The sequence below is a fragment of the Sarcophilus harrisii genome, chromosome 1 (assembly GCF_902635505.1).
Source record: "Sarcophilus harrisii chromosome 1, mSarHar1.11, whole genome shotgun sequence".
NCBI lineage: Eukaryota > Metazoa > Chordata > Mammalia > Dasyuromorphia > Dasyuridae > Sarcophilus > Sarcophilus harrisii.
This window is the reverse complement of record NC_045426.1, coordinates 684,734,127-684,760,174: the sequence shown is the minus strand read 5'-3', so window position 1 is coordinate 684,760,174 and position 26,048 is coordinate 684,734,127. Positions and strand designations below refer to the sequence as shown.

The 26,048-nt window shown below is 35.5% G+C and overlaps 1 protein-coding gene across 1 annotated transcript in view; it reads left to right on the top strand.

Annotated features, from left to right (window-relative positions):
* The window catches only part of ATP6V0A2 (ATPase H+ transporting V0 subunit a2), a 38,504-nt gene extending 13,503 nt beyond the window's left edge, over positions 1-25,001 (top strand). Inside the window, exons 7-20 of the mRNA XM_031948438.1 lie at positions 799-881; positions 3,228-3,321; positions 5,630-5,842; positions 7,131-7,281; positions 7,503-7,642; positions 10,072-10,253; positions 10,748-10,838; positions 11,846-11,964; positions 12,665-12,878; positions 14,598-14,717; positions 18,057-18,173; positions 19,484-19,601; positions 19,865-20,036; positions 21,101-25,001. Of these exons, the coding sequence (XP_031804298.1) occupies positions 799-881; positions 3,228-3,321; positions 5,630-5,842; positions 7,131-7,281; positions 7,503-7,642; positions 10,072-10,253; positions 10,748-10,838; positions 11,846-11,964; positions 12,665-12,878; positions 14,598-14,717; positions 18,057-18,173; positions 19,484-19,601; positions 19,865-20,036; positions 21,101-21,203 (1,917 nt within the window). The 3' untranslated portion in view covers positions 21,204-25,001. The remainder of the gene's footprint in view (positions 1-798; positions 882-3,227; positions 3,322-5,629; positions 5,843-7,130; positions 7,282-7,502; positions 7,643-10,071; positions 10,254-10,747; positions 10,839-11,845; positions 11,965-12,664; positions 12,879-14,597; positions 14,718-18,056; positions 18,174-19,483; positions 19,602-19,864; positions 20,037-21,100) is intronic.
* Positions 25,002-26,048: the final 1,047 nt, after the last annotated feature.

Here is a 26,048-nt window from a genome sequence, read left to right as displayed (position 1 = left end):
CATCCTTATAGATTGAGTTTTCATTCATGATTTCTTGAAATAGAATGTCCAGGCTTTTCTTTTTATCATACATTTCAGGGAGGCTGGTGATTTTTTTTTCTCCTTTTCTGCATGATCTGTTTTCCAGGTCAGCTGTTTTTGTTATTTAGACTCTCTTCTATTTTTTCAATCTTTTGATTTTGTTCTAATATGTATCTATCTATTCGTTGGTTTATGTTTGGTCTGTTTTTATTTTCAGCGAGTCCATTACTTGGCTAAGGTTACCATTTTTTCTAAGCTGTTGTCCTTCTAATTCTTCAGAAATTTTATTTTCTTTCTCATTTAGTTTGCTTAGTTTCCATTGGAATCAGCTAAATTTCTACATGTATCTCTGCCTCTCCAGATTAATCCTTCCTTTCCATATCCTGATCTTGCAGGTTCATATCAACTGGATCTTCAGAGTCTCTGTAGTGTCTTAAAAAAGAATAGTTAAAAAAATGGTAGCAATTTGGAGCTCTTATTTTGGTAATTCCTTGGGTCCTTTGGGAGAACTTTTTAGGCATTGAGTTGAAGTCAGCAGAAAGACAATTTTTTTTTGTATTTTTTTATGTTATACCCTACAATATTCTGAAAGAAATCTCACATGGTGTGTACACAGTGAAAAGGAGGTTGAAATTCCTTAATTTCTTCTGTTTGTCAAAGACTTTTCTTTTCAAAACTTATTTCTGACATTAACTGTGAGAATGTTGTAATGTTTGAACTGAGATTCTGTGAAATATTATAGTAAAAGGAAGAATAATTCTTATCTTTCTTTATTAGGGAGATGTCACAAAATGGTATGTGTTTTTAATATCCTTTTGGGGTGATCAGATTGGCCAGAAAGTTAAGAAGATTTGTGACTGGTAAGAGAAATAATGTGTTCACGTTGTTTATTATTCTTTATAATTCTTTGTGAAGTGGCCTTTTTCAACATTTTAGCATAAAATGAATTTTTAAATATCTTTTATTGTTTGATAATTTTGAATAATTTAAAAGTAGGAACTATGTCAACTATGTACTGAAGCTTATCTTTTTCTTTTAAAAAGATTTATATTGTTATAGGACAGAAATAACAGTTATGACATTTTGTTCTGTATAACCTCATCTTTATCCAAATATTTGTTATTTTTAGGCAACTATTTTAGTCTTTTGCTAAGAACTTTGGCAGAATTCTTAGAGAAACCAACCAAACCCTCAGCCCCCAACTGTGTTTTTTATAAATTCTGAAAGTCTTCACTTCTCCTTTTGCAGTAGGTACCCAGCTATTTCACGGTTGTCCCCAGGTGACCATTGTGGGCAGGTTCTGGATAACTTTGCTGAACCGTAAGGAGAACAACTAGAACTGTAGAGCGTCAGCCTAAAAGTTCTAGTTTCTAATCCTGGCCCTATATTCTTTGGACCTCAGGATCCTCTTTGGAGCTTGAGAGCTTCAATTAGAATGCTGTTGTTGGTGTTTAAAAACTCATATGCTTGCAAAAGGGACTTGAACCTCTTGGATTCTTTTCTAAATTAAAGGTGATGTCATAGATCGCCCATTCTGAAATTCAGTTCTATGATCATATTGGCAGTTATATTGCATGTAGAAAAATTTTGGAAAATAAATAATAGTATCTTCTAGGGATCAATATAATAAACTTAGGGGTTTTGTTTTTGGGAGGCAGTTGGGGTTATGTGACTTGCCCAAGATCATGCAGCTAATAAGTTTCTGAGGTCAGAATTGAACTCAGGTCCTCCTGATTCCAGACCATTGTTCTATCCACTGGGCCATCTAGCTACCCCTGGATTCTTTTTGGATGTGTGGTTCAGGCAGTGTGTGTGTGGTGTCCTCAGGAAGAGGTTGAGTGACAGGAGGGAGGAGGAACTAAAGTGTAGTACCCTGGGACCAGAAGTTTCCTGTGTCAAGTATTTTAGCTTCCATCTTTTCCCCTCTGTGTGGTGTCTGTCTATCTTGTACATTCATTTATTAATATATTCCCTGACCCTCTTTTTGTGCTGTTCTTGTTACATAGATTTTAAAAGAGGAGAAAAAGCAGTCGAATAAAACCAAACACATCACCTATTTAGAACAATATATATAGCATTCCATGCTGTAATTCCCCACTTCTGCATTGAAGAGAGGAAGAGAGCTACCTGCTCAGTCAGTAATGTTACACAGGACTTGGTGCTGGTGGTTCCCTTGTAGTTTAAAAAAAATGTTTTTATTGATGTTCTTTTTGTAACATCATTATTACCTGAAATGATCTCTCTCTCTTTCCTCCCTCTCTTGCTAGGTAAACCCTTGGCTGTGTCTGAACATGGCACTTCAATCCCCCCTATAAGTGACTCCTTCCCAAGAGGTAGTAGGCACACTCTCAGTCCTCCAAAGTCACTGCCATTGATCAGGGTTCTGAAATCTTTTAGTGTTGTTTTCTTTTACATTATTGTGATCATTGTGTATGTCGTTGACTGTTTTGCTTATTCTGAGCATTGTCAGTTCATACAATTTCTCCCAAGTTTCTCTGAACTTACATTATTGTTATGTTTGTTTGCAATGAATTAGTATTCCTTTTATTCTTACAGACCACATATTAGTTCAGTCTTTTTCATTCTGTTCTCCCTCCCCCCAAGGCAATTGGGGTTAAGTGACTTGTCCAGGGTCACACAGCTAGGAAGTGTTAAGTGTCTGAGACCAGATTTGCACTCAGCTTTTTCTGCCTTCAGAGCTGGGACTCTTATCTACTGTGCCACCTAGCTGCCCCTGATTCAGTCTTTTTCTAAGGCTGAGCATCCACTTTGCTTCTAGTTTTTTGTTACTATAAAATGTGCTATTTTAAATGGTTTCATACATACACACACAGAGGGAAAAGGAGATTTCTTTTTGCCTTTGTCACTGTTTCTAGTAGAAGATACCTACTGTTATTCCTGGTCTGTGACAGTTTGATAAATTTGACATAATTTGAAACTATTGAGATCAATAATGGGAATTTATACTGAGAGGACAAGGAAGGTAGGAATTGTCTTCCCTTTTTGTTTGCATTAGTATTGCAAGCATTTAGTACAATGCCTTGCACATAAGTAAGTGCTTAAGAACTTACCTATCCATCTAAAAGATGAAGAATGCTCACTTGCCTCCTTGTTTTACAAGACTTGTGTGGTAAAGGAATGTTTACTTTTAACTTTAAAAGTTGCTTCATCTAATAAGTGCAAAATATGTTTTAATTGTTTCCTAGTTATCACTGCCATGTTTACCCCTACCCCAGTACTGTTGAAGAACGAAAAGAAGTTCATGAGGGACTAAATACACGAATACAGGATCTTTATACTGTGAGTAAGATGGAGGTGGTTGTATTCTCTTCCTTCAGCTATAGATCATAACAATTCACTTCTTGTGGGTTTTTTTATTTTTAAAGAAGAAACTTTCTTGGTTATCTTTGGTTTTAACATCATCTGTTTCCCATTGTATCTTTCCTCCTGTTCTCTAGAATTTTATAAAAGAGGAAGAAAAAAAAAAGATCAGCAAAACTTACAAATATATGCTCCACTTGTCAAAAAAAATCTGATGTTAGTGTTCCATTCTCATGGTCAAGGCAACAAGTCAGTAGGCATTTATACCTATTATATGTCAGGCTCTAGGACTGGACACTTAAAGGAAGGCAGAAGACAGCTTCTGTCTTTGAGCTCACAGGATAGTGGATTCTGGTCTCCCCCTGTTGTATTGCAGCTAAGGGATGTATTTTATGTCATTTCCTTCATGGCATTCGGTTTTGGTAGTTTTCTGTTTGTTCTTTCCATATACTTTGCTGTAGTCATTTTGTGTCCTCTTAGCTTCACTTTACATTAGTTTATAAATATTGTTCCATGTTTCTCTGTAGTTGTCTTATTAATAATTTACAATTTTTGTAACATTTGTAACATTTAACTCTTTCCTAGTCAATAGGAGTCTGCTTTGCTTCCATGTCTTTGTTATTACAAAAAGTGCTGCTTGAAATATTCTATAATATTTTTATTTTTATTACTTAACTATTTTCAGTATATTCCATTTGGTGGAATCTCTGAAGTAGAAAGAACAGATGATGCCATTGTTTTCTTCTCATGATTTCAAAATGCTTTCCAAAATGGTTAAATTAGTTCATAGCTCCATCAGCCATTAATACATAATGTGCCTGTCTTTCCACAACCCTTCCAGAATTCACTCTTGTCTTTGCTGCTATTCTGAGTGTCAGATGAAATCTTAGAGTCTTTCTGATTTGCATTTCAATTAACTTGAGTTTCTGATTCTGAGAAGGTTGATGACAAGATAAATATCAGCATGTTTATGATGGGGAAAAGTACCTATTGTTTTTCTTTCCCTTTCATTTTTATGTGACTGTTAAACCTTATTGAAACCTCAGGGAATAATGAGTGGTATGGGTTTAAAAAATGGATTCTTGGCAGAGCTTAGATTGGAGGGAGGGAAGATAAGTAAGAAAAAAATATCTCTATATTTACAACTTTATTTTAAATTTAAATAGAAAACATGAAAAAAAAAAAAACACCCAACAGAACATTGCCATGTGCACAGCAGAAATAAGAGATTCAAAATATAAAGCAATGTATTTCCATTTCAAGAATGACTATATAATAAACACAACATATTGTGTTCAGAGGTGTCAATCTGTTTTTTTTTTTTTAATGGTTTATTTTTAATATACATTGCTTTATGAATCATGTTGAGAGAGAAAAATTCAGAGTGAAAGGGAAAAACCATGGGAGAGGTTTAAAAAAACAACAACCGAAAAAAGAAATGAACATAGCATGTGTTGATTTACATTCAGTCTCCATGGCTCTTTTTCTGGATGCAGATGGCATTTTCTATTTAAGTCTGTTGGGATTGCTTTGGATCACTGAACCACTGAGAAGAACCAAGTTTTTTGTACTTGATCATTGTATATCCTTGCTCTTCTTGTATACAATGTATTCCTGGTTCTACTTGTTTCTCTCAGCATCAATTCATATAAATTTTTCCAGACTTTTCTGAAGTCAGCTTGTTCATCATTTTTTATAGAACAATAATATTCCATTATCTTCATATACCACAATTTATTCAGCTATTCCCTGATTGATGAACACTCATTTTCCAATACTTTGCTACCACAAAAAGAGCTGCTACAAACATTTTTCCACGTGCTCCTTTATGATTTCCTTGGGATACAGACCCAGTAATGGCACTGCTGGGTCAAAGGATATGCGTTGTTTTTTATAGCCCTTTGGGCATGGTTCTAGAGTGGTCGGATCATTTCATTCAAGAATGTTTTTAATGTTACTTTTTCAAATAACATTATATGTTTAACTAAAGCATATTTTCAGTGACAAGCAATTCTACTTGACTGATATGTTGGTTTGTATTTTGTGAGAAACCAGTTAGTATATATTGAAGTGAAACTCAGAGTAAAACACAGAGGCATGTTTGTTTTATGAAGGACACGTGGGTTTTTGGATGTGTTGTGTCAGTCTTGATCTTTTGTCTCTGCATTTTTTCATCACTAACAGAGCATTCCCATTACTTGGTGTTGGTGATGGGAGGGAAGTTCCAGGCTCCTGGGTATAATTTTATTTATGACTTCATTAAAATAATTTTTTTTTTTTAACCAAGGTGCTGCACAAAACTGAGGACTATTTAAGGCAGGTGTTAAGCAAAGCTGCTGAATCAGTTTGTACTCGAGTTGTCCAAGTGCAGAAGATGAAGGCCATTTATCACACGCTGAACATGTGCAGCTTCGATGTCACAAATAAGTGTCTCATTGCTGAAGTCTGGTGTCCAGAGGCAGATCTACACAATTTGCGTCAGGCTCTGCTGGAGGGATCTGTAAGTTGCCTCACAACTAAAATATAGAAAACTACCTAATTGTTAAGGAAAAATGAGAAGAGACCTGAAATATTTCAGTACAAAATACGTGCTCTGGGTCTGCTTCCCATTTTAGGCAGGAGCAGCCCCTCATTTCACAAGCACCTGTTCAGGGCCTCTTATGGATAGTGAGGCTAGAATGGGAAGGCAATAGGGCTTGCTGGTTGTCTCAGCAAGATTAAGTGATGATAATAAAAATTAACCCATAAATAGCATTTCAAAGTTTGGAAAGCACCTTATAAACTTTATCTCATGAGATTCTCTGTGAGGTATTCATATCATCATTTTTTTTAGGTGAGGCTCCTGAACCTCAAGGAAGCTACGTAGTTAGGGAATGTCAGATAAAGGTGGTGTATTCTGGAAGGAAGGAATTCTGGATTTGTACTTAGAGGATCTCAGCCTTTCTGTGAATCTTCTCTGAACCACTCTTTCCGTAGCCAGGAAATGAAGGGTGGAGCAGATGATATCTGAGATCCTATCTGGCTGTATATGTCCGATCTCTCACCAACTCCCAAATCCTTTCCTCTAGATGCGTTACCCAGTAGCATGTCCTTGGAAGAGCTCAGCAGTGGGAATCCAACTCTTATTTATAACTGATGAAAAAGTTGAGGCCCAGATATATTCAGTGCCTTGCCTCAGGGCAGAAGATAAAGAAAAGGACATTTTAAAAGAAAGGGTTTCATGTAGCTGCCATGTCATATCGCACAATTTTTCTGATGCAAATATAAAGCGGCCAGTATGGAAAGACAGAATAATCCTTACAAATTTCTACATTGGTCCTTGAGATCATTAGGCTTAAGAGTGACATTTGCAGAGTGTGCTAGGTTTACGGAGTGTTCACTTTGCATCAATTCTCTGAAGGAATGAGCATGAACTACTAGTAGTGGTCCCAATTTCACTCAGAGTGAAATAATGGATTCATATGTCAAGATTTCTGGAAGTGACAAGACCAGAATTTGGGTCCTGTTCTCCTGTATTCCCTGTTTTTATGACAATTGTTCAGGTGTGGGGTTGACATCTGGCTCACATGTTTTATTAGTTACTTGTTAGGTTTTGACCTGCAGAATATCCAGGTTTTGGGCTGTGAGAAATTTTTTACTTGTAATAGCATCCTGCTGTGATTTTTGCCATTGCTTTTGACCAGGAAAAAGAATTGTATTTATGTTTTGTATTTGTGAATCTATGAAAATGATTGTTCACATGATTTTTGGAGAATCTTTTTTTTTGTTTTTTCTCTTTATGTGAAAAGAGAGAAAGTGGAGTGACAATCCCATCGTTTATGAACACCATCCCAACAACTGAAACACCTCCAACTCTGATACGAACCAACAAATTCACAGAAGGATTCCAGAACATTGTGGATGCCTATGGAGTTGGAAGCTATAGAGAAGTAAATCCAGGTAGAATTGCTCTTCTTCAACAGGGGAGTATAACATTTTGAAAAATTTTAAAAAGCCTGTTACTTTTTATAATTTTTTTGACTTTCAGCCTTTGACAATTCTCTTAATCATTTTGGAGAATGTTGAGATTATCATGTAGTGTTAGAGAGAGAATTTTAGTTAATTAGACCCAACGGCAACAGGTATTGTCAAACAAATGTATTGTTTCCTTTCTTTTGTAGCCCTCTACACTATCATCACATTTCCCTTCTTATTTGCTGTGATGTTTGGAGACTTTGGGCATGGCTTTCTCATGTTCTTATTTGCCCTCCTGTTGGTGTTGAATGAAAACCATCCCAGACTGAAGCATTCTCAAGATGAGGTAAAAAGAAAAAAAAATATCAGGACATGTAGGGGTCTTTGCATTCTGCTTATTCCAAATATAAAGGAACACTTCTTTTTTTTTTTTTTTTAATTCAGTTTTATTTTATTTTTGATTGTAAATTTTTTCCCTTCCCTTTCCTTTCCCCCATTCATTAAGAAAACAAACCCTAAGACCCATTGCAAATCTGTATAGTAATACAAAACAGATTTTCACATTAGCGATATAATAGAGAAGAGGAAGGGAATGAAGGGTAAGAGAGAAAGAAAAAGAAAGAGAAGAAAGTATGCTTCAATCTGCATTCTTGAGTTCAGTCTAGCAGGAAGTGGATAGCGTGTTTTATTATGAGTCCTTTGCAGTTGTGCTGAATCATGTGTATTGATCAAAGTTACGAGATTTTTCAAAGTTGATTGTCTTTACAATATTGCTTTAAGTGTGTAAATTATTGTTCTGGTTCCTATCACTTTGTTTTGCATCTGTTCATGTAAGTCTGCCTGGGTTTTTCTTAAATTGTCCTCTTCAGCGTTTTTTACAGCACAATAGTATTCCATTACATTCATACATCATAACTTCTTCAGCCACTCCCTAATTGATGGGCAGCCCCTTATTTTCCAATTCTTTGCCACTACAAAAAAGTATTTTTGTATCTGTAGATCCTTTTCCTCTTTCATTGATCTCTTTAGGGTATAAACCTGCTAATGGTGTCACTGTCAAAGAATATGCAGTTTAATGACTATTTTCTTTTTTGTCATTTTTTATCAATTTAATGGGTGTGAAGTGGTACCTTAAAGTTTATTTTAATTTGCATTTCTCTATTAATGATTTAGAACATTTTTTTATGTAGCTATTGGTAGTTTGGATTTCTTTGTCTATTCATTTCCTTTAAACATTAATTTTTGGAGAAAGGCTTCTTATTTTTCTAGATTTGATTCAGTTCTCTGTGTTTTAATGGTGAGACCTTTATCAGAGTTATTTACTACAAAGATGGTCTCAGAATTCATCACGTGTTGGCTGACTTGTTGATGATGAGCTCAGTTCTTTAGTTTGGACGAAGCTGTCACCAGCCAGACCAGGCTTGAGAGCCTTCTGGTCTGGTAGAACCCAGCAGAGCTTGTGCTTTATGGGCATAGGCTTGAAGAATCCAAGGTTCCCTTTCTAGCCATGGTATGGCATGGATGACAATAGTGGAAAAACCCAGCACTTATTGTAATGGTGAAAGGGGGTAATTGGAATAGATATCCATTGGTAAGGTACTGACACCAGCAATCTAAAAGATCATGATAATAGCTGACTTACTATAAGTACTTTTAAGTCTCAGGAGTGACTTTCATTATTTTATAGTGCAAGTATTATTCTCATTTTACAGAAGAGGAAACTGACTCACAGGTTAGATGATTTAACCAAGGACGTGAGACTAGGAAGGTCAGGCTTCTAGCTGAACTTGCTGACATTAGTCCTGGTATTCTTTGTGCTCTCCCACAAAGGTACACTTACTTCCAAGAGGAGCTTGGAAAATCAACTACTTGTAGGGTATTTATTCTTCTTACATAAGTGACATTGCCACACACGAAGAAGTTTTGATGTTCAGCTGTTTTTTTTTTTTAAATCTTTCAGGTTTTCTTGGCAAAGGTTTTGCTTTTTCCTTCTCCAGCTTATTTTACAGATGAGGAATCAGAGGCAAACAGGACTAAGTGACTTGCTCAAGGTCATTTAAGTGTCTGAGGCAAGATTTGAACTCAGGTTTTCCTGACTCCAGGCCTAGTACTCTATCCACTGTACTACTTAGCCGTCCTCATGAGGAATTTTAGTTTCCATATAACTTTAGGTTATACAAAGAAATAATAGAAATTGTATAATATATTACTCTAAGCTATAAAAACTTCACAGTTAACTAAACACCTAATAATAAGACATGGAATGGTGATTAGAATTATACTTGTGTCACTGATTTGCATAGATAAATCTTCTTACCACAACTATAGACCTCAAAATATCCTGAACAAAAAAAATTATCAGCTCAGTCATCTAGATGTAACATTGATCCATAAAAATTTAAGAGCAATGTTTTTGATAACATTGTCAAACAGGTGCTCAAGCTTTATGGATTGAAAAGCTTTCAAAATGTAAAAACCTAGAAAACAAATAAAAACCACGTTAGAACAGGCACCTGGAGTTGTACTGAGCACTCTTTTTGTGGGCCCATAGGTGATGAACTTCCATGGCTTCAACAGCAGGGTTTTTATGCCTGGGCAGTCATCTGTGCAGCATTAAATAAAAAAGATTAATAACAGCATGGTGACTGGTTCTGCGACCATTTTTATCCAAGTGCTATCCAAATACAAAAATATGATAAAAGTAGAATTCATAAGAATTACAATATTCTGCCTTTATATAGTCTACAACTGATTTTTACCTTTTGTTATTTACAGATCATGAAAATGTTCTTTGATGGCCGCTATGTCATTTTGCTGATGGGATTGTTCTCAGTATACACAGGCCTCATCTATAATGATTGTTTTTCAAAATCAGTTAATCTGTTTGGCTCTGGATGGAATGTGTCAGCAATGTTTAAATCTACTCTAGATGACACCAATACTTCAGGTCACTGGAAGTAAGTGCCTCGGTTTTATTACCAAATGATTGTTAAATTTTGAGAAGCATTCAGGCTGCTTATTTCAGTTACCTCCCTCAAAACATTTGTTCTGCTCTTCTTCTGCCCTCTGGATCTGCAGCATAATTTAGACATTTCATAACACAAACTTTTAGCAAACATATGTGGTGCACAGGAGGGAGTGCATCCAGCCTAGATCAACTTGGATCCTCCTTACAAGGACATAGATGATGTTAAATACAATCCCCAAGCACACTAAAGGAACCTCCCCCCCACCCCCACCCCTTTACTCCTTCCTTATCCCCGTTGTCTCTGTAGACTCCATCCACTTCCAAAGGCAGAATCCTTTGCCTAGATTTTGTCTTCCAATTTCCTTATGAGAACTGAAGATAAATCTTCTTGACCACAAGGAATATAATGAGACCCCGAGCTTTTGGTTTTTTTTTTTTAATTATTCTTTTTTAAGCTTTATTACTATGCTTGTTTTGCTACAGTGACAATGATATAAAGGCCAATGCATTTCTTCAGTTGGATCCAGATACTACTGGTGTGTTCCAAGGTGCTTATCCTTTTGGCATAGATCCGGTTAGTGCCTTTTCCCCCCCTCTTCTTTGCATTATATTATTCCTTGGGTAGCCACCAACTTGCAATATTAGAACTGCTTTCTGCTAGCTTTTCAGAATTGTTTACATTAGAGATGTGGAGAAAATGCTTATTTTTTTGGGAAAAAACTTTTATGAATGCTTCATTTTACTGAGCTTTGGCACTCATACATACTGAGTCATGTTCAGATTGGCAGCAGCAAAATGTATGTTGTTTTTGCCATCTATTCTGTAGGTGTGAATTCCCTTTTATCCCCTGATCTTGAAAGAAAGAGCTAGAAGAGACATTAGAGACCATCATGATGCTTAATTAGATAGTCATTTGTGGTGGGAGAACTTTGAAAATGTTATTTTAATGAGTAGATATGAAATGCCTCAGTTTGTTTTTTTTCCCTATTGAGAGTTGAGTTTAATACCTTCTTAGTAGAAATTATGATCAGTTAAGAATTTATTTGCTACCTACTGTGTGAGGCTCATTATTTTATCATTGAATTTTTTTGTAGGGGTTTAAGATTTCTAGCTTTCAGGAATTTATATTTAAAAACAGCTAAACAGGTCAAAATGGTTATTAGGAAGGCTCTGGGTGCATATAGATTAATTGGGGGAGAAACCCAATTCCCATTTCTAAGTTCATCATTCATGTCAAGTTCTACTCAGTCTTACCTCTTAGACGTTCTCTATATAATGGCAGTGTTTTAGTAAAAATTGTGACTATAATGATGAAGCTTGAAAATACTTTTCCCCCTCCTTCAAAGATATTAGCATCCTTCTGTTGAAAGCATTTTAAGAGCCAGATGGATTGATGATCTGTAACTATTTTATAGGACAAGAATGCAAGGATCAAGGTTTAAGCCCTAAACTTTCAACTAGAAAATTATGATTTTTTTTTTTTTTAATTAAAGCCAGACTACTTTCACCTCTGCTTTAGTTTTACCTGTCTGCTCTTGGCAAAATAAAGAAATTAAGTGTTTGTTTTTATCTTGGTTTCAGATTTGGAATTTGGCCACAAATCGTCTCAGTTTTTTGAACTCTTTCAAAATGAAAATGTCTGTGATTTTTGGAGTTACCCACATGACTTTTGGAGTTGTTCTTGGAATCTTTAACCACTTGTAAGTATAAAATTCAAAAGATGCATTTGGAAGTCAAGTTTCTATGTCTTGTCTTTGCTCCTATATGGTGCATTATAAGAGGTGTATTGAACAAAAGGCATCTGGGTGTACTGTATTAAAAAACATTCTGTGGTTCCTTTAGAAGTGAATTTTAAAAAAATGTATTTTTATAGTGTATTCTATTTAAAGAAAGTGATCTTTAAAATAGTTTTGTTAGTTTTCCAGAAAGTCACTTGCCAAGCAAGGTATCAAGCCTAAACAGAAATGTAGCTTCTGTGGGTGGCATGTTGCCTTGTAAAACTGCAGAACTGTTATCTGCGTTGTATTGAATTTTTAGTCATGTTAAATATTTCCCAGTTACATTTTGGTCTGGGTGGCAGTTGCTGGCAGCTTTCAGTTTGATACCTCTACTCTAGATCCTCTGATCCCGTTATTCTAACTTAATCTTTTTCTTGAATTGTATCAGATAGTGAAACCTTCTCCGATTTCACTCTGAGCACATGTAGTTTGTCAGTTCAGTTTGTGGTTGGAACTAAAATATTGGCACAACTTTCTGAGGCATGTGACATTAACTGAAATGTGGCTTGTTTTTTTTTCTTCTCAACTACAAAGAGTTTAAAAGACATGGACTTGATTTTATTTCTATTGTCTTTTAGTTTGATCTTGTTCTCCTTAGTAATTGGTGACTCCTTTTCTTTAGGCATTTCAAGAAGAAGTTCAATATTTACTTGGTATGCCTCCCAGAACTCTTGTTCATGCTCTGCATCTTTGGATACTTGATATTCATGATCATCTATAAGTGGCTCACTTATTCAGCAGCAAATTCTAGGCTCGCACCCAGCATTTTAATTGAATTTATCAACATGTTTTTATTCCCATCTGGTGGAGCAGCAAGTGGACTTTATCAAGGACAGGTGGGCAGCTATTCTTTGAGTACTTTTGGCCATCACAGAAATTGTTCTTCTCAGACAGTTGTGCCAATGTTTTTACTATAACTACAAACTGAACTAACAAACTAGATCTATTGAAAGTGGAACTAGCAGAGGTTTCACTCTCAGAAGTGGTTCAAGAAAAAGATAAAATCTCTTTTTTATAAAGGGCTATTTTAATGTACCAAGGGAGACAAAGATAATAAGACATGGCTTTTCTCTTCATAGAGTTTAGAGGAGGGGGAAAACAGTTCAGCAGTAGATAAATTGCACGCACAAATATATAAATTTAATTTAAAAAGTTTAAATAATTTTTGTTTCACAAACTTCATAATCCTGACAAACACTTTCTAGCTGAGTTCTAGCAGGATCATTTGTCAGTCACACGAGAACTTGAGTGGTCATTAGCAGGCTTCCCCAGTGTTGGCTTTAATTGATTAAATAAAATAATAATAATTAAATTTAATTAAAAGAGAACAAAATACTATGCAAGATCTGAGAAGACGTACATTTGGAGTTGTGTTAAATGTAGTATCATTTAAGAAATACTGTGCACGTGTGGACTTTAAGACAGTGAAAAGCATTGGAGAGCTTTAAAAATGTCAATCACTGTAAGACACTGTTGAGCAGAATCATTAGTTTTAATTCTTTGAGTTTTTAAAAAGAGAATCGATCAGTTATTAATAAGCACAAATATTTTTCTTGAGTTTTTTTCTAGTTTTTTTATCCGTATCATATCCTAATGCCTCTTAACTTGCATTTGAGTGGTGCTGGATTCTGTAAAGCTTTACCAGCACAGTATAAGCTCTGCTACCTTAGCTCCATTTGAGATGGGAAGGCTTCAAGCCTGACCTTGGAGACAAATTGTGTTTCTCATCTGTAGAGCAACTTAAGTGGCTAAAGTGGAGAGACTGAGCACCCAGCTACCCAGAAGGATGCATTTCTTGATCGCAGCAATTCTTGAAGGCCATCTGTTAATTAGATTTGCATTCTGTGTCAGGGGAGGACATTACCTGCCTGATGAAATCACAGGTCCTTGAAGTGGTGTTTTCTTAAATGTACAGAAGTAAAAATCAGTATATGTTATTTGACATCGTCCAAACATAATTAAATTTTTAAAGGTCTGAATCAGTGATACCTAAGTGTTTCCCATTAAGGATTTTCCCACTAAACCTTTTATGTAAGTTCTTAAGAAATTTTTTCAAAAAAAAAGTTTTATCGATGATGCAATTTTTCCTCTTTACTCCACTTCTTGCCAGAAAGTACTGTTTCAGGGTCTAAATTTAATTAGAATTCCATTTTTCTCAAGCTCAGTGCAGCATGATATTACATCTTAGTTACATTTTCCTTGTATTGGGCTGATTCCATCTTAGAGAAGAATATGCCTGAGATGTACATTGTGTCTTAAGTTCAAGTCTCTCACAAAACAGGAAGAGAGAGAACATGTTAGACCATGTGGTTATATCTATATAAGAAATATTATGAATTTTGGGGAAGAAACTAGCTCAGTTGAATATATTTTGCAATAGAATGATTTTCTGCTTGTTGTGGTTGAATAAATGAACAAACTAAGAGTACAGATTAAAGGAAGAAAGTAGCTATTTTATGTACAGTTTTGCAAAACATTAAATTTTTTTTAGCTCATTTTAGCCTTGTTTTGATTTTATTTTATTTTATTTTTTGCTTTACCTCTTACCTTGATAGAGTCATGTCCAGAAGTTTTTATTAGTTGTGGCAGCAGTTTCTGTTCCTGTACTATTCTTGGGAAAACCTCTTTATCTGCTTTGGCTACACAATGGAGGTCGATTATTTGGATTGCACAAGGTATGTGGCCATTATATTTTATAACTGTATGGTGCCTACTGGCTCCCAGCCAGTTTAGGACAGATGTCCTAAAGGAGCCTGATGATCTGGAGCCAGAGCTCAGGAGAGCATTCAGACCTGTATAAGACAGACTTGGAAACAGCATCAAGATGCTAGTGGAAGGTTTGCGTGATTGTGGTGTCCAAGGGAGAAAGCGAAACAAGAGAATGAGGTAAAAAGCAAAGTCCTGGGGAACAAAGATACTGCTCAGTAGAGATTGTGAAGCATACAGTTTGTGACTAACTCAGTCATCGTAGATTAGTATCTCCTGGTTCTCACTGAGAATGTCCTTCAGGGTCTGGTCCCATTCTAGAGGAGGCAGTGGGTCTTTCTCCCTGGCTCACATTCTCTTCCCTTGACACTTACCTTGCCTCTGTGTTTTCCCTCTGAAGCTTTTCTGTTCTTTCAGGATCTAATGAATTCCAGATAACTTGGAGATTAGGAAGGTAGCATCCCACCTTTTACAAAACATTCTCCTTTCCCTCTTGGGAGACCAGCCTGATTTTGTGATTATGTGCTTATTACTTGATGTTGAAAGAAATACAAACATGACATTACTGTCAGTGTTTAATTCTTGTCCTCCCCAGCTAACTGCTGGTGGGGTGATGGAACTTTTCACTGTCCAAGAGATTCAGTTGACTTGACAGTTTTACCACCTTCTTTTATATTCTGACTATACACTATTCACCTCATGTTCCCATCCTGAGACTTCCCTCTTGTTAAAATTAGTTCTTTTAAACAGAAAACGAATGTGAAGTGTAAAGTTTCTGAATAAAAAATGATTTAATAGTAACAATTGTCAGGTTACCATTAAGTCTGGTCAGCTAAACCCCGAATAATTAGTGACAAAAGAATGATTTACAGCACTTAGTTTTATAACAGAGAAGAGGAATGAGAAAAATTATAGCAACCTTAGGAAACTAGCCATGGTAGATCCTTCTGACTAATTTGCTTCTCCCAGGCTTTCTTAACTTAAATTTATCCTATGTTTGTCAACCTGTCTGTCAAAGTGAGATTCCATTAAGAATCTCTGCCCTGCACATGTAACAGTTTATTACCTGAAATCTTACTTTAAAGAGGAACTTGTGGTTTATAAGCAGTTACTCCTCCCTTTTCTACTCCAATCCTCCAGCTGCCGAAAGGGACACTGAGTCTTAGAAGATTACATTACTCAATTTAGACTAGCTCAAGAAGAAAGGGAGCTTATCCACTGAGATTGGAAAGAGGAACTTAGTCTTTAGTTAGCCCACCTTGGTTCAGCTGCTGGAAAGGGAAACCAAACCTTTAAAAAAGAGCCTTAGAATCCCTAGGATTATTTTTATTCCTATAAACAGACATGTCTTATACTTAATTATCTGCTACTAAATGATAAAGTCTTATCAACCCATTGATTCCCTAAATCTGTGGGTCACCTAGACTTAAGAGAATAATTCTCTGTTAGTTTGGCTTTGTGGTCATGGCTAACTTCTTTAATTCTGTAATCAAACTAAAAATAATCAGTATTGATTTAAAGGGTGTTCCCTTTCACCATGTCAACATTTAAAAATTTCTTTCTATACCAATGGGATATTCCCATATCCACCAGCCTTCTTGACATTTCTGTAGGGCTTAAGAAGATTAATCCTGCTCTCCTCTTGGAAGCTCTTTTCTCCTCAGGTTCTTATCATGAGACAGGCCTCTGATTATTTATTTATTCATATATATATATATATATATTATTTATTTATTTATCTGTCTGGTTTTTGTATACATAATATATCTTCTCTCCATTCACCAAGCTTTCAGCTCTTTTCACCTCTCACTTGGACTATTCCAGTGCTAAATTGTCTCTTTCAGTTGAGTCTCCCCTCTTCCTTTCAGGTCATCCTCCACATAGCTGTCACTTTGTTGTTCTTATAAGTTCTGCTTAGGAAACTCCAGTGGTTTCCTATCTCTAGGATAAAATATAAGTTCTCCATGCATTTAAAATCCTTTTTGCTCTCATCTGCTTTTCTAGACACCCTACTCACTCATTATACTCTGATTGGCTTCCTTTGCCCTGGTTTTTCCCTATGTCTGGACTGCCAACTTTTAGAATCTTTCAAGGCTCAGCTCAAGGATCACAGTCTCTAAGAGGCCTCTTCTTTTAGTTAGTGCCCTCATTTCTGAAATTTCTTTGACTATATTTTCTGTTACTTCATTAAAGTACATATTATTTCACCTCAATAGAATGTAAATTCCTTGAAAATGTTTGGGGTTCTTATTTTTGCCTACCAAAGATTGAATCTCTAGTACCACTTAATAAGTGCTATACCTTCAAGACCTGATTCAAATGCACTGTGAGTAAAAAGCAGTGTGAAGTCGGTGAAGACATTATAGAGAGGATTCTTGTTAAAAGTAGGAGGGTGATAGCAGGTGAAAAGGAAGTCTCAGGACCTAATGTGGACGTCATTTCAAGTAGTTGTATGGTGGAATGGGGAGAGAGAGATGGCTGGATTGGTTCATGAGTTCAGGGAAGACATATTTCTATGAAATCTGACATGCTACTGTCAGCAAGAGAGAGATTGAAAGTCTGTGGGATGGGAGATGCTGGCTGGCTGGAGTGAGTTCCTGAGGGAAATGGGAAGGAATGAGAGAAATGTGAGAGAGAGATTGGGACTGAGTAAATACAGGAAACTGTTCTTTTGTGATCAGGGAGAAAGGAGAAAAGATGGGAGATAATGGTGAGAAGGTTTGAAGAACGGCCCTGATTAATGAATACCCATTAACAGATCATAAATTTGAAGACTGTAATTTGTTGTAAGTGTGGGGGGAAAAAAGGGAAATGTGCCAGTCACTAGGCTGTGATCCTTGGTAATCTTGTAAGGTAGGTTTTACAGTTGTGATGAAACTGAGGCAACACCTTGGATATTAAAGTGTGAGGCTGGATTTGAACTCGGGTCTGACTCCAAGCCCAGTGCCCAATATTCATTGCCCTACTTAGATAGATCTAGCAAAATTTCCCAGTGATTAGAGCTGACTAGAAATAAGATGAACTGCCTTGGGTGGTAGTGGAAAATATTCAGAAAAGAATAGATGATTAAATGTTGGATATAAAAAGGGATAGAGAAAGGCCTCTGGGGAACCTTCAGAATCTAAGTTTTTGTGGTATTTTATTTTTATTTTTATCTCTCATTTTCTTTTTATATTTTTTCATAACTCTTTGTAACCTATCAAATACCAAATTGGTCCTTCAAAAGGAACAGAAGGATTGTTAATGTTTTTTTTTTTCTATTCTTAGGATCATAATGATACTAAAACTGGACCTTTTTCTTTTGTTAGAGTGGATATACTCTGGTTCGTAAAGACAGCGAAGAAGATGTTTGTTTGCTGGGTTCTCAAAATGTGGAGGAAGGAATTAGCCACTTTGAGGGGGAAGGACGGAAGGATGAAGAGGAGGTAATCTTTTTTTAGCTAACAGTATGTTGTGTTCGGATTAGCTCTCTGGCAGATCTCGATACCAGCCCAACTCCTTGGTCTTAGAAGAGGAATGAAGAGGCAGGACTCATGTGGATGGTCAACATGGAGTCCATTTATTCCCAATTCTCAGCTTTATATATCCTAATAACTGCATGGGACCACATAAACAACTTGCTACTGTATATAGATGACTCTTTGCCACTTGGTATCACTTCTACTTTAATTACAACACAGGTTGTCATCGCCCCCCTGACTTCTCAGGAAGAGCCCTTAGGGGAGATGGGGAGAACAAGACATTGTCAGCAGGTTCCCTTTGGCTAAAGGGTCTTATAACCTCACCCAGAGTTCCCCCACTCTGTAGCTCTACGTACATAATTTGCTTTTCTAATTATGTGAAATTCACAATGCTGACAAAAAAAGTAATTATTTGGTATTCTGTAGAAAAAGATGTATTTTTTAATATTCTTAGTAACATAGGGTAATCCAATCAATTTCCTAGGAATTTTAGAATTTTTATTTTAATAATGAATCTCTAGTTCCATCCATGTTTTTTGAGGGGTTAAATCCTATGTTCTCTCAGATGCATCTCACTAGGTCTCAGATATCTACAAAAGCCTTAAGCATGGCCTTGGCATTGGCCCCTTTTATCTATCTTCTAAAAATGGAGGTTCAGTGTTGGGCCAATAAGTAAAGGAATTTTTTTGCCCCAACTATAGCAACTAATGTAGATCACTAATGTAGGGAGTAGAGGGGTTGGAATTTGTATGTGTTCTTGAATATATAAGGGCTCCTTGATCAGTCTGTGAACACCTTCAGAAGATATATTGGCCTCTGATTTTCTCAGACATGTTATTTAATAATTCGTAAAAATAATTTCAGATAATTCATTTAACAGTTATCCTGAAATTTATTTTTGAATTTGCTAATTTGTTGAGTAAGGATTTTTTTTTTTTTTAACTGAAGAAAGTATGATATTTTTGATTTGATTTTGAAGATAGAATAAATGTAGAGGTTCTTAACGTTACTTTGTGTGTTATATACACCTTTGGCAGCTTGGAGAAACCAATGAACTCTTCAAAATAATGTTTTTAAATGCATAAAACCAACTATATAGGATGACAGAGGAAACCAGTTACATTGAATAGTTATCAAAATATTAAGAAAAAAGATTCAAGAACCCTTTGTTAAGAAGTACTGGCATAAACAGTTGGTATGTGAAAATGAATGACTAGTACTTTGATAGTCTTTGATGAATGAATCTACTGTCTTTATGTATATTATATCTCTAGTTTAATTTTGGAGAGATCTTTATGGCTCAAGCAATCCATGCAATTGAATATTGTCTTGGCTGCATCTCCAACACTGCATCATACCTGAGACTTTGGGCACTCAGTTTAGCTCATGCACGTAAGTCTTCCGCACTAATCTTTTTATGTTATTTCTTCCATTATGTTTATTTTTATTGGATTTTGAGAAATAGCTGCTCATCAGAGATGGTTTGTCCCAATCAAAATATAAAACAAACAATACATTTTGAAAAATTAATTGGGAATTTCATATTGGCACATTTATCTCCATGGCTGATTGATTCCATACAAGAAACCCAAACTTACAGCCTAGCTCAGTGAACAAAACCCAAGTTAATTGTAAAAAATCCTTTCTTTTTGTAGAGTTATCTGAGGTCCTATGGGCAATGATAATGCGTGTTGGCCTCCGTGTAGATAGAACATATGGAGTATTGCTGCTGATTCCTTTGGTGGCCCTCTTTGCTGTTTTAACAATCTTAATTCTCTTGGTCATGGAAGGCCTTTCTGCATTTCTTCATGCTATACGGCTGCATTGGTAAGTTTTCTATTAGGTTTGGATTTTTTTTTTTTTTTTTTGTGATTAGTGTTTTTGGGTATATCTGATCAAAGAACTAGAAAATAATTATGTATGCTAGTTATCTTTTAGTTTTATTTTTCATAATATATATTTATTCAAACCTAAGTTGGTGTTTGTGATTAAACTCAAAGTTCAAACTTGGAATAAACTAAGAGTTATTTTTCCCTTTTTGAAAAATTGTTTGCTTTTACCCCTACTTGATCCTTAGTCCTTCATTCAGTAAGCATTTTAAGAGCTTTTAACCCATAGTTAGATGCTGGAGATACAAGACAGAAATGAAACAATTATGAAATGGATCATAGCTAGTGAGTAGATTTACCTCAAAGGCATATGTGTAGTGCTTTTTAAAGATTCTTAATGAAATAATACTGTGTACATTTAGGGAATATTTTAACCTAATGGCTCATTAGCACTTAGTAGTGTGATACGTGGCAGACTGGTGGTAATAATTTTACATACATGCACATACTAATATATATATATATGTGTGTGTGTATGTATATATATATATATATATATATATATATATATACACACACACACACATATTTATAAATGTGTATATAAACATACACACATATATAACATGTAAAATGAAGTCTTTCCATATAGGAGCTCCTTTGGTTAAAAACACACATATATGCTGCAAAGCCCTTTAATTTTTATTTTATTTTATTTTTTGCATTGCTTTTGTTTTTCAATTCTCTCCCCGAAGTGCATGGCCAGTAAAGCTGTCTTCATCCTAGTTGAAGGTACCGAGCAATGTGTTTTGGTACCACCAGTTCTGTGCCAATGAGGGTATGACTTATTCATTACCATCAGGCTTTTGAGAGTAGAGACTGGTTCTTGAATCAATCTGAACTCTGATGCTTTAAGGGTCATTTTCCTTTATATTCTGATGAGTCATGTTTTAAAACTTGTGCTTTGCTACATAAAATGGTTTTTCCTCCCCACCTTCTTCCTTGCCACCTGATTAGAGCTTGTCTTCTTGAATTAATGTCTTGTTTCTTTTATTTTTGCAGGGTGGAATTTCAGAACAAGTTCTACATCGGTGCAGGCACCAAATTTGCTCCTTTCTCGTTTAAACTACTCTCGTCACAGTGTAATAAAGATGACATGGCATAATTTAGCTGCTGTAACCATGTGCTCTCAGCATGATGGTGAATTATCATGTTATTAAATTTTACTGAAGTAGAATTTATAATAGAAACATGTTGTTCCCCTACCCCCCATTGCCTTATATAATACAGCCAAATAATTCTGTCATTTAGACTGCTGCCTTATGTTGAATATTTTGTAAAGCTTATTAGTCTTAGAGATTTAAGTTTCTTTTGACTGTTTTCATGATGATCAAATGTAAGTCAGTTGTTATATTTTATGTTAATGCTTATTCTAAAAAATTAGTTGTTGCTTTTTAGGCAGGGGTGGAGGGAAGTTTACTTCTTATGACTCAGATTGATTGTCTTATGGTATTTATTTTCTGTTCATCTGACCAATATAAAGCACTCCCTCACTAAAGTTAACTGGTTTATATAATTTTGTAACAACTGAAATTAAGCTTTTAAAAGCTGTCATTAATAAGCAAATGCAAAATTATTAGCACTGGTAGTGTTCGGTTTTTGCCAATTTTAAATGTGACGAAATGTTTGGTCTTACCATAGCTGTGATATTACTGAGAAACCAAGCTTTTCCCTACTTATTCTTCAGTGTTTTAATTGAGGAAAAATGGGATAAAATTGCATCCAACAGATAATTTGTTCCAGTGCTGAAAAACTGGTAAAGGGTTTTGTCCTTTTCTTCTCGCATAAACTCTTGATGATGACTGCACGCTGTGAAAGTTATGCTGTGGGGCTGAGCCCTATTGCCAAGTATGGAATTAGAAGCTATTATGGATATGATTGGACTGTAATAACCAGCTTCTGACTGATGTTACTTAACCAAAGTTGTTTATATTGAGTGAAGGAAAGGTACAAAGTAATCTTTGGTATATTTTTATAACAAAATGTATATTAAAATATTTTACCACTGATAGATATACATCTGTTATAGAAACATCATAATTATATTTTTCTTTCAGATTAATTCTGAATAAAGATCTAATTCCCACTTAGATTAAGTATTTTAAGTTGATTTTCAGTCATTCTGTTTAAATTCATTTATAACTAATCCTTATTGTTTCAATTGTGATCTTTAAATTTAAATTCAAATAATTCCATCCATTCATATTTTTAGCTTTGAATGAGCATTTCTCCCCTTTTCATTGAAAATTGTGATCCTCTTCCATATGGCTTTTTTATAAAATTCATTGTCATGCTGTTTTAAAATGTTCTGGATTATAATTTTTAAAATGAGTCACCTGGAATGTATATGCTTTCTTAAAGTTTAGGAAGTTTTGGTTTTTGTACTAAATATTTAAAGTCCTACTTCAGTGCCTCCTTGTGGTATGTAGGTGGCCCCAGGTTTTTGAAAGTGCTATTAAGTGAAGTCCAGATACAAAGCGCAGGTTCCAGGCACAGTGGTCTGTCACTTGCAGACCAGCACCTGAGTATAGGAGGCTGGAGCAGGAGGCTAGTCTGGCCTCCTGATGAATGTTTGTAACTAGTTGTGATGTATTTTAGTGGAGGGAATAATCGCATAGATGAAGAAGCAGAGCCTTGAAATGATTTAAAGTACCAAATTGTAAAATTTTAGTTAGCAGTGAAATTAGCACATTTAATATTGATTCCATTTGAAGCTCTAGATTTGTGATCTTACTTGGGACAGTCTCATGTACTAATAATAATGAGATAGTATTACTGCATTCAAAAGGTCTATAGGAAAGAGCATTCCACAGTAGTGGGCTGAGACAGGTGGCCTCTGGAAGATGTAGTTGTTACCCTGACTTTACCTTTAAAATTGTAAGAAATAATTCTTTTGTGGACATTTGATGGAAAGTTATTTAATTTAAATTAGAGGTTATCATTTCTTGTTTGATACACTAAAACAGCAAATGCAGAAAGGTAATACAGCTGAAATTTCAAATTATATATATATATCTGAATTCTCCCTAGAAAGTTGCCATTTCTGTTGCTTTAATATTGACTTTCTAAAATTATCGTTACTAATTCATATCTAGGAAATCACAGTGAAACCACACCCATTCAGTTTTGATGGGATTTTAGTGGCTGAAGGAAAAATGATAAATTTCAGAGTAATGGATGAATATAGTATCTGCTGGAGTCTGTTCACTACCCCATTGCAATAACTTTCTAAGTGCACCTCATGGTCTCTTAAATGGCTGACTAGAATGGGAAGAGAAGGCTACCTTATCAAATTAGAATCAGAGAATATCAAGGTAGGCAGAATTTACTTAAGTAAATGGTGATTTTTAATCTCAACTTTGGTGAATGTATCTTCTGGAAATGTAATTGTTTCTAGAAAATAGATTTTATGACTTGACACATTCTTGCCATGTGGCTAAAAAGGTAGCTCTCCTCTGTGTTATGTAAGCTATTTGATAGTTTGATAGTATATATGCATTTTAGTTGTAAAATGTAAATTTTGTCCATATGATGAGAAATGTGAAAAATGAAAACCAGCTAGATGATTCTAAATGGTAGACCAGTGGTGGCAAACTCCAATAGAAACTGATCTCTGCCAAATGCACAGTGACTTATACAACACAAGTAATAGTAATTTATGGTTTTCTGTTTTGTTAATCATTTCCTCATTTACGTTTTAGTCTGGTTTGTACAGCATAGGATGACTTTGCAGTTTGATATCTTAAATTAGACAAAATATCTCAGTTTTTGATGAATGAAAACCTTAAAATGTCAAGGAATTTCTTCAGAGAAAGCAATCCCCAATAGAAATTTGCTGCAGTCAGCCAGAATGCCAGATTTAGCTGCATTGGCAAAATCGGGTGTTCATTCAGAGGGTTAAAGTGTACAAAGATGTGGGTGTAATAGATTTGAGTTGTTGGATCTCCATTTTTGTATTATGATAGCTTCAAGTTTTAATGAAAGCTGTTTGGTCTTAATTTCTAGGAGTTTTTGGAATATTACTCCAGTCTCTGCTTCGAAATACAAACTATACAAGTTAAAATAAGGCATTCGAAAATCAACACATGCGTGCGTGTGTGTAATGTATAACTATACGCATATATCTATACACTTGTATATTTGTATGTATGTATGTGACGGGATAGGGATTGGACCTGGGATGGCATTGGTATAAGGAGCTTTCAGCCAAGGAAACTCCCTCCACCAATACAAGTTAGCACCTTTTCTACACCTTGTGGTCTTAGCAAGGTGCTTGAAACACTTAAGAAGTAAAGTGACTTGCTTAGAGCCAATATGAATTGGAGGTAGGACTTGAATCCAGGTCTTCCCGGCTTTAAGGCCAGCTTTCTATCCACTACACCGTGCTGCCTCTCATGTATTATAATTAAAAGTTTAACTTTTATTCATCATGCCCTGACTCCTTTGGGATCTAAAACTGAACTATGTATTAAACAAATACTAATTTCTTAGATTCTAGTCTATTTTAAAATAAGGAAGTTTTTAGTTTGCATGCCCATGTATCGGCACTGAGGTTAATGCTAGGAAAGAGGTGCTCTTTCAGTTCTGAAAGTAAAATAAAAGTATTCAGCAGACACATCCTGGTATTGTCTGTCAGGCTATGGGAGGTTATTGTTTGCTTAGAAATTGTTAAAGGATTAGAAGATAATAGTATTTTGACAGTAAACTCCAAAGGAAAGGCTACAGTTTTACTGAAGACAATTTAGTGACTTAGAGAATCAGAATTGTGTGAGGGGGGAAAAGACTGGAGAATTCAGCTGGAGCACTCCTTAATATGTTCAATAATTGAAAAGTTGCATCTTCCTGTCAGTATTTGGATGTTGAACATGATTTTATTCAACAAAAATAAACATTTTTTAAAAATGTGGGTGTATTACTTTGTTGTATCTTGGCAAATCTGGAAACTCAATACTCTTGGGCTCTCTCCATCCCCCGGGGAAAAAAGTAACTAACCTTTTATTGGAGAAAATTTGTGAGAAGCTGCAATAACAAAGATGAATCCTATTTTATGTGGGAGGTTTGGCACTGGACTTTTGAGTTGAGGGAAGTGGGTTATCAAGATTGATAAAGGCACGATTTTTCAAAGAGTTCAGTTTTGACTGGAATAAGAAAGCAATCCAGAAAACATTACACTAAATACAATTTGATAAATGTACATTGGGCTTATGTGGTGTTCTTCAGGGAGTACCCTTTTCTACATACAAGGAGGGAAGATTGCTTCTTATAGGGAATCATGGGAAGGAGTGTGAGGTTGGATAGGATTTGGGAGGAGCTCATTTGGGTCCAGGAGGCAATTGGTCAGAGAGGTAGCCCAAAGAGAAGCCAGATCTTAGTCCTATTACTCTTTATCCTAGTTGATGTAGCCCTTTGATTATTATTATTATTTTTTTTTATTTAATAGCCTTTTATTTACAGGATATATACATGGGTAACTTTACAGCATTAACAATTGCCAAACCTCTTGTTCCAATTTTTCACCTCTTACCCCCCATCCCCTCCCCTAGATGGCAGGATGACCAGTAGATGTTAAATATATTAAAATATAACTTAGATACACAATAAGTATACATGACCAAAACATTATTTTGCTGTACAAAAAGAATCAGGCTCTGAATTATTGTACAATTAGCTTGTGAAGGAAATCAAAAATGCATGTGTGCATAAATATAGGGATTGGAATTTAATGTAATGGTTTTAGTCATCTCCCAGAGTTATTTTTCTGGCATAGCTAGTTCAGTTCATTACTGCTCCATTAGAAATGATTTGGTTGATCTCGTTGCTGAGGATGGCCTGATCCATCAGAACTGGTCATCATCTAGTATTGTTGTTGAAGTATATAATGATCTCCTGGTCCTGCTCATTTCACTCAGCATCAGTTCGTGTAAGTCTCTCAGGCCTTTCTGAAATCATC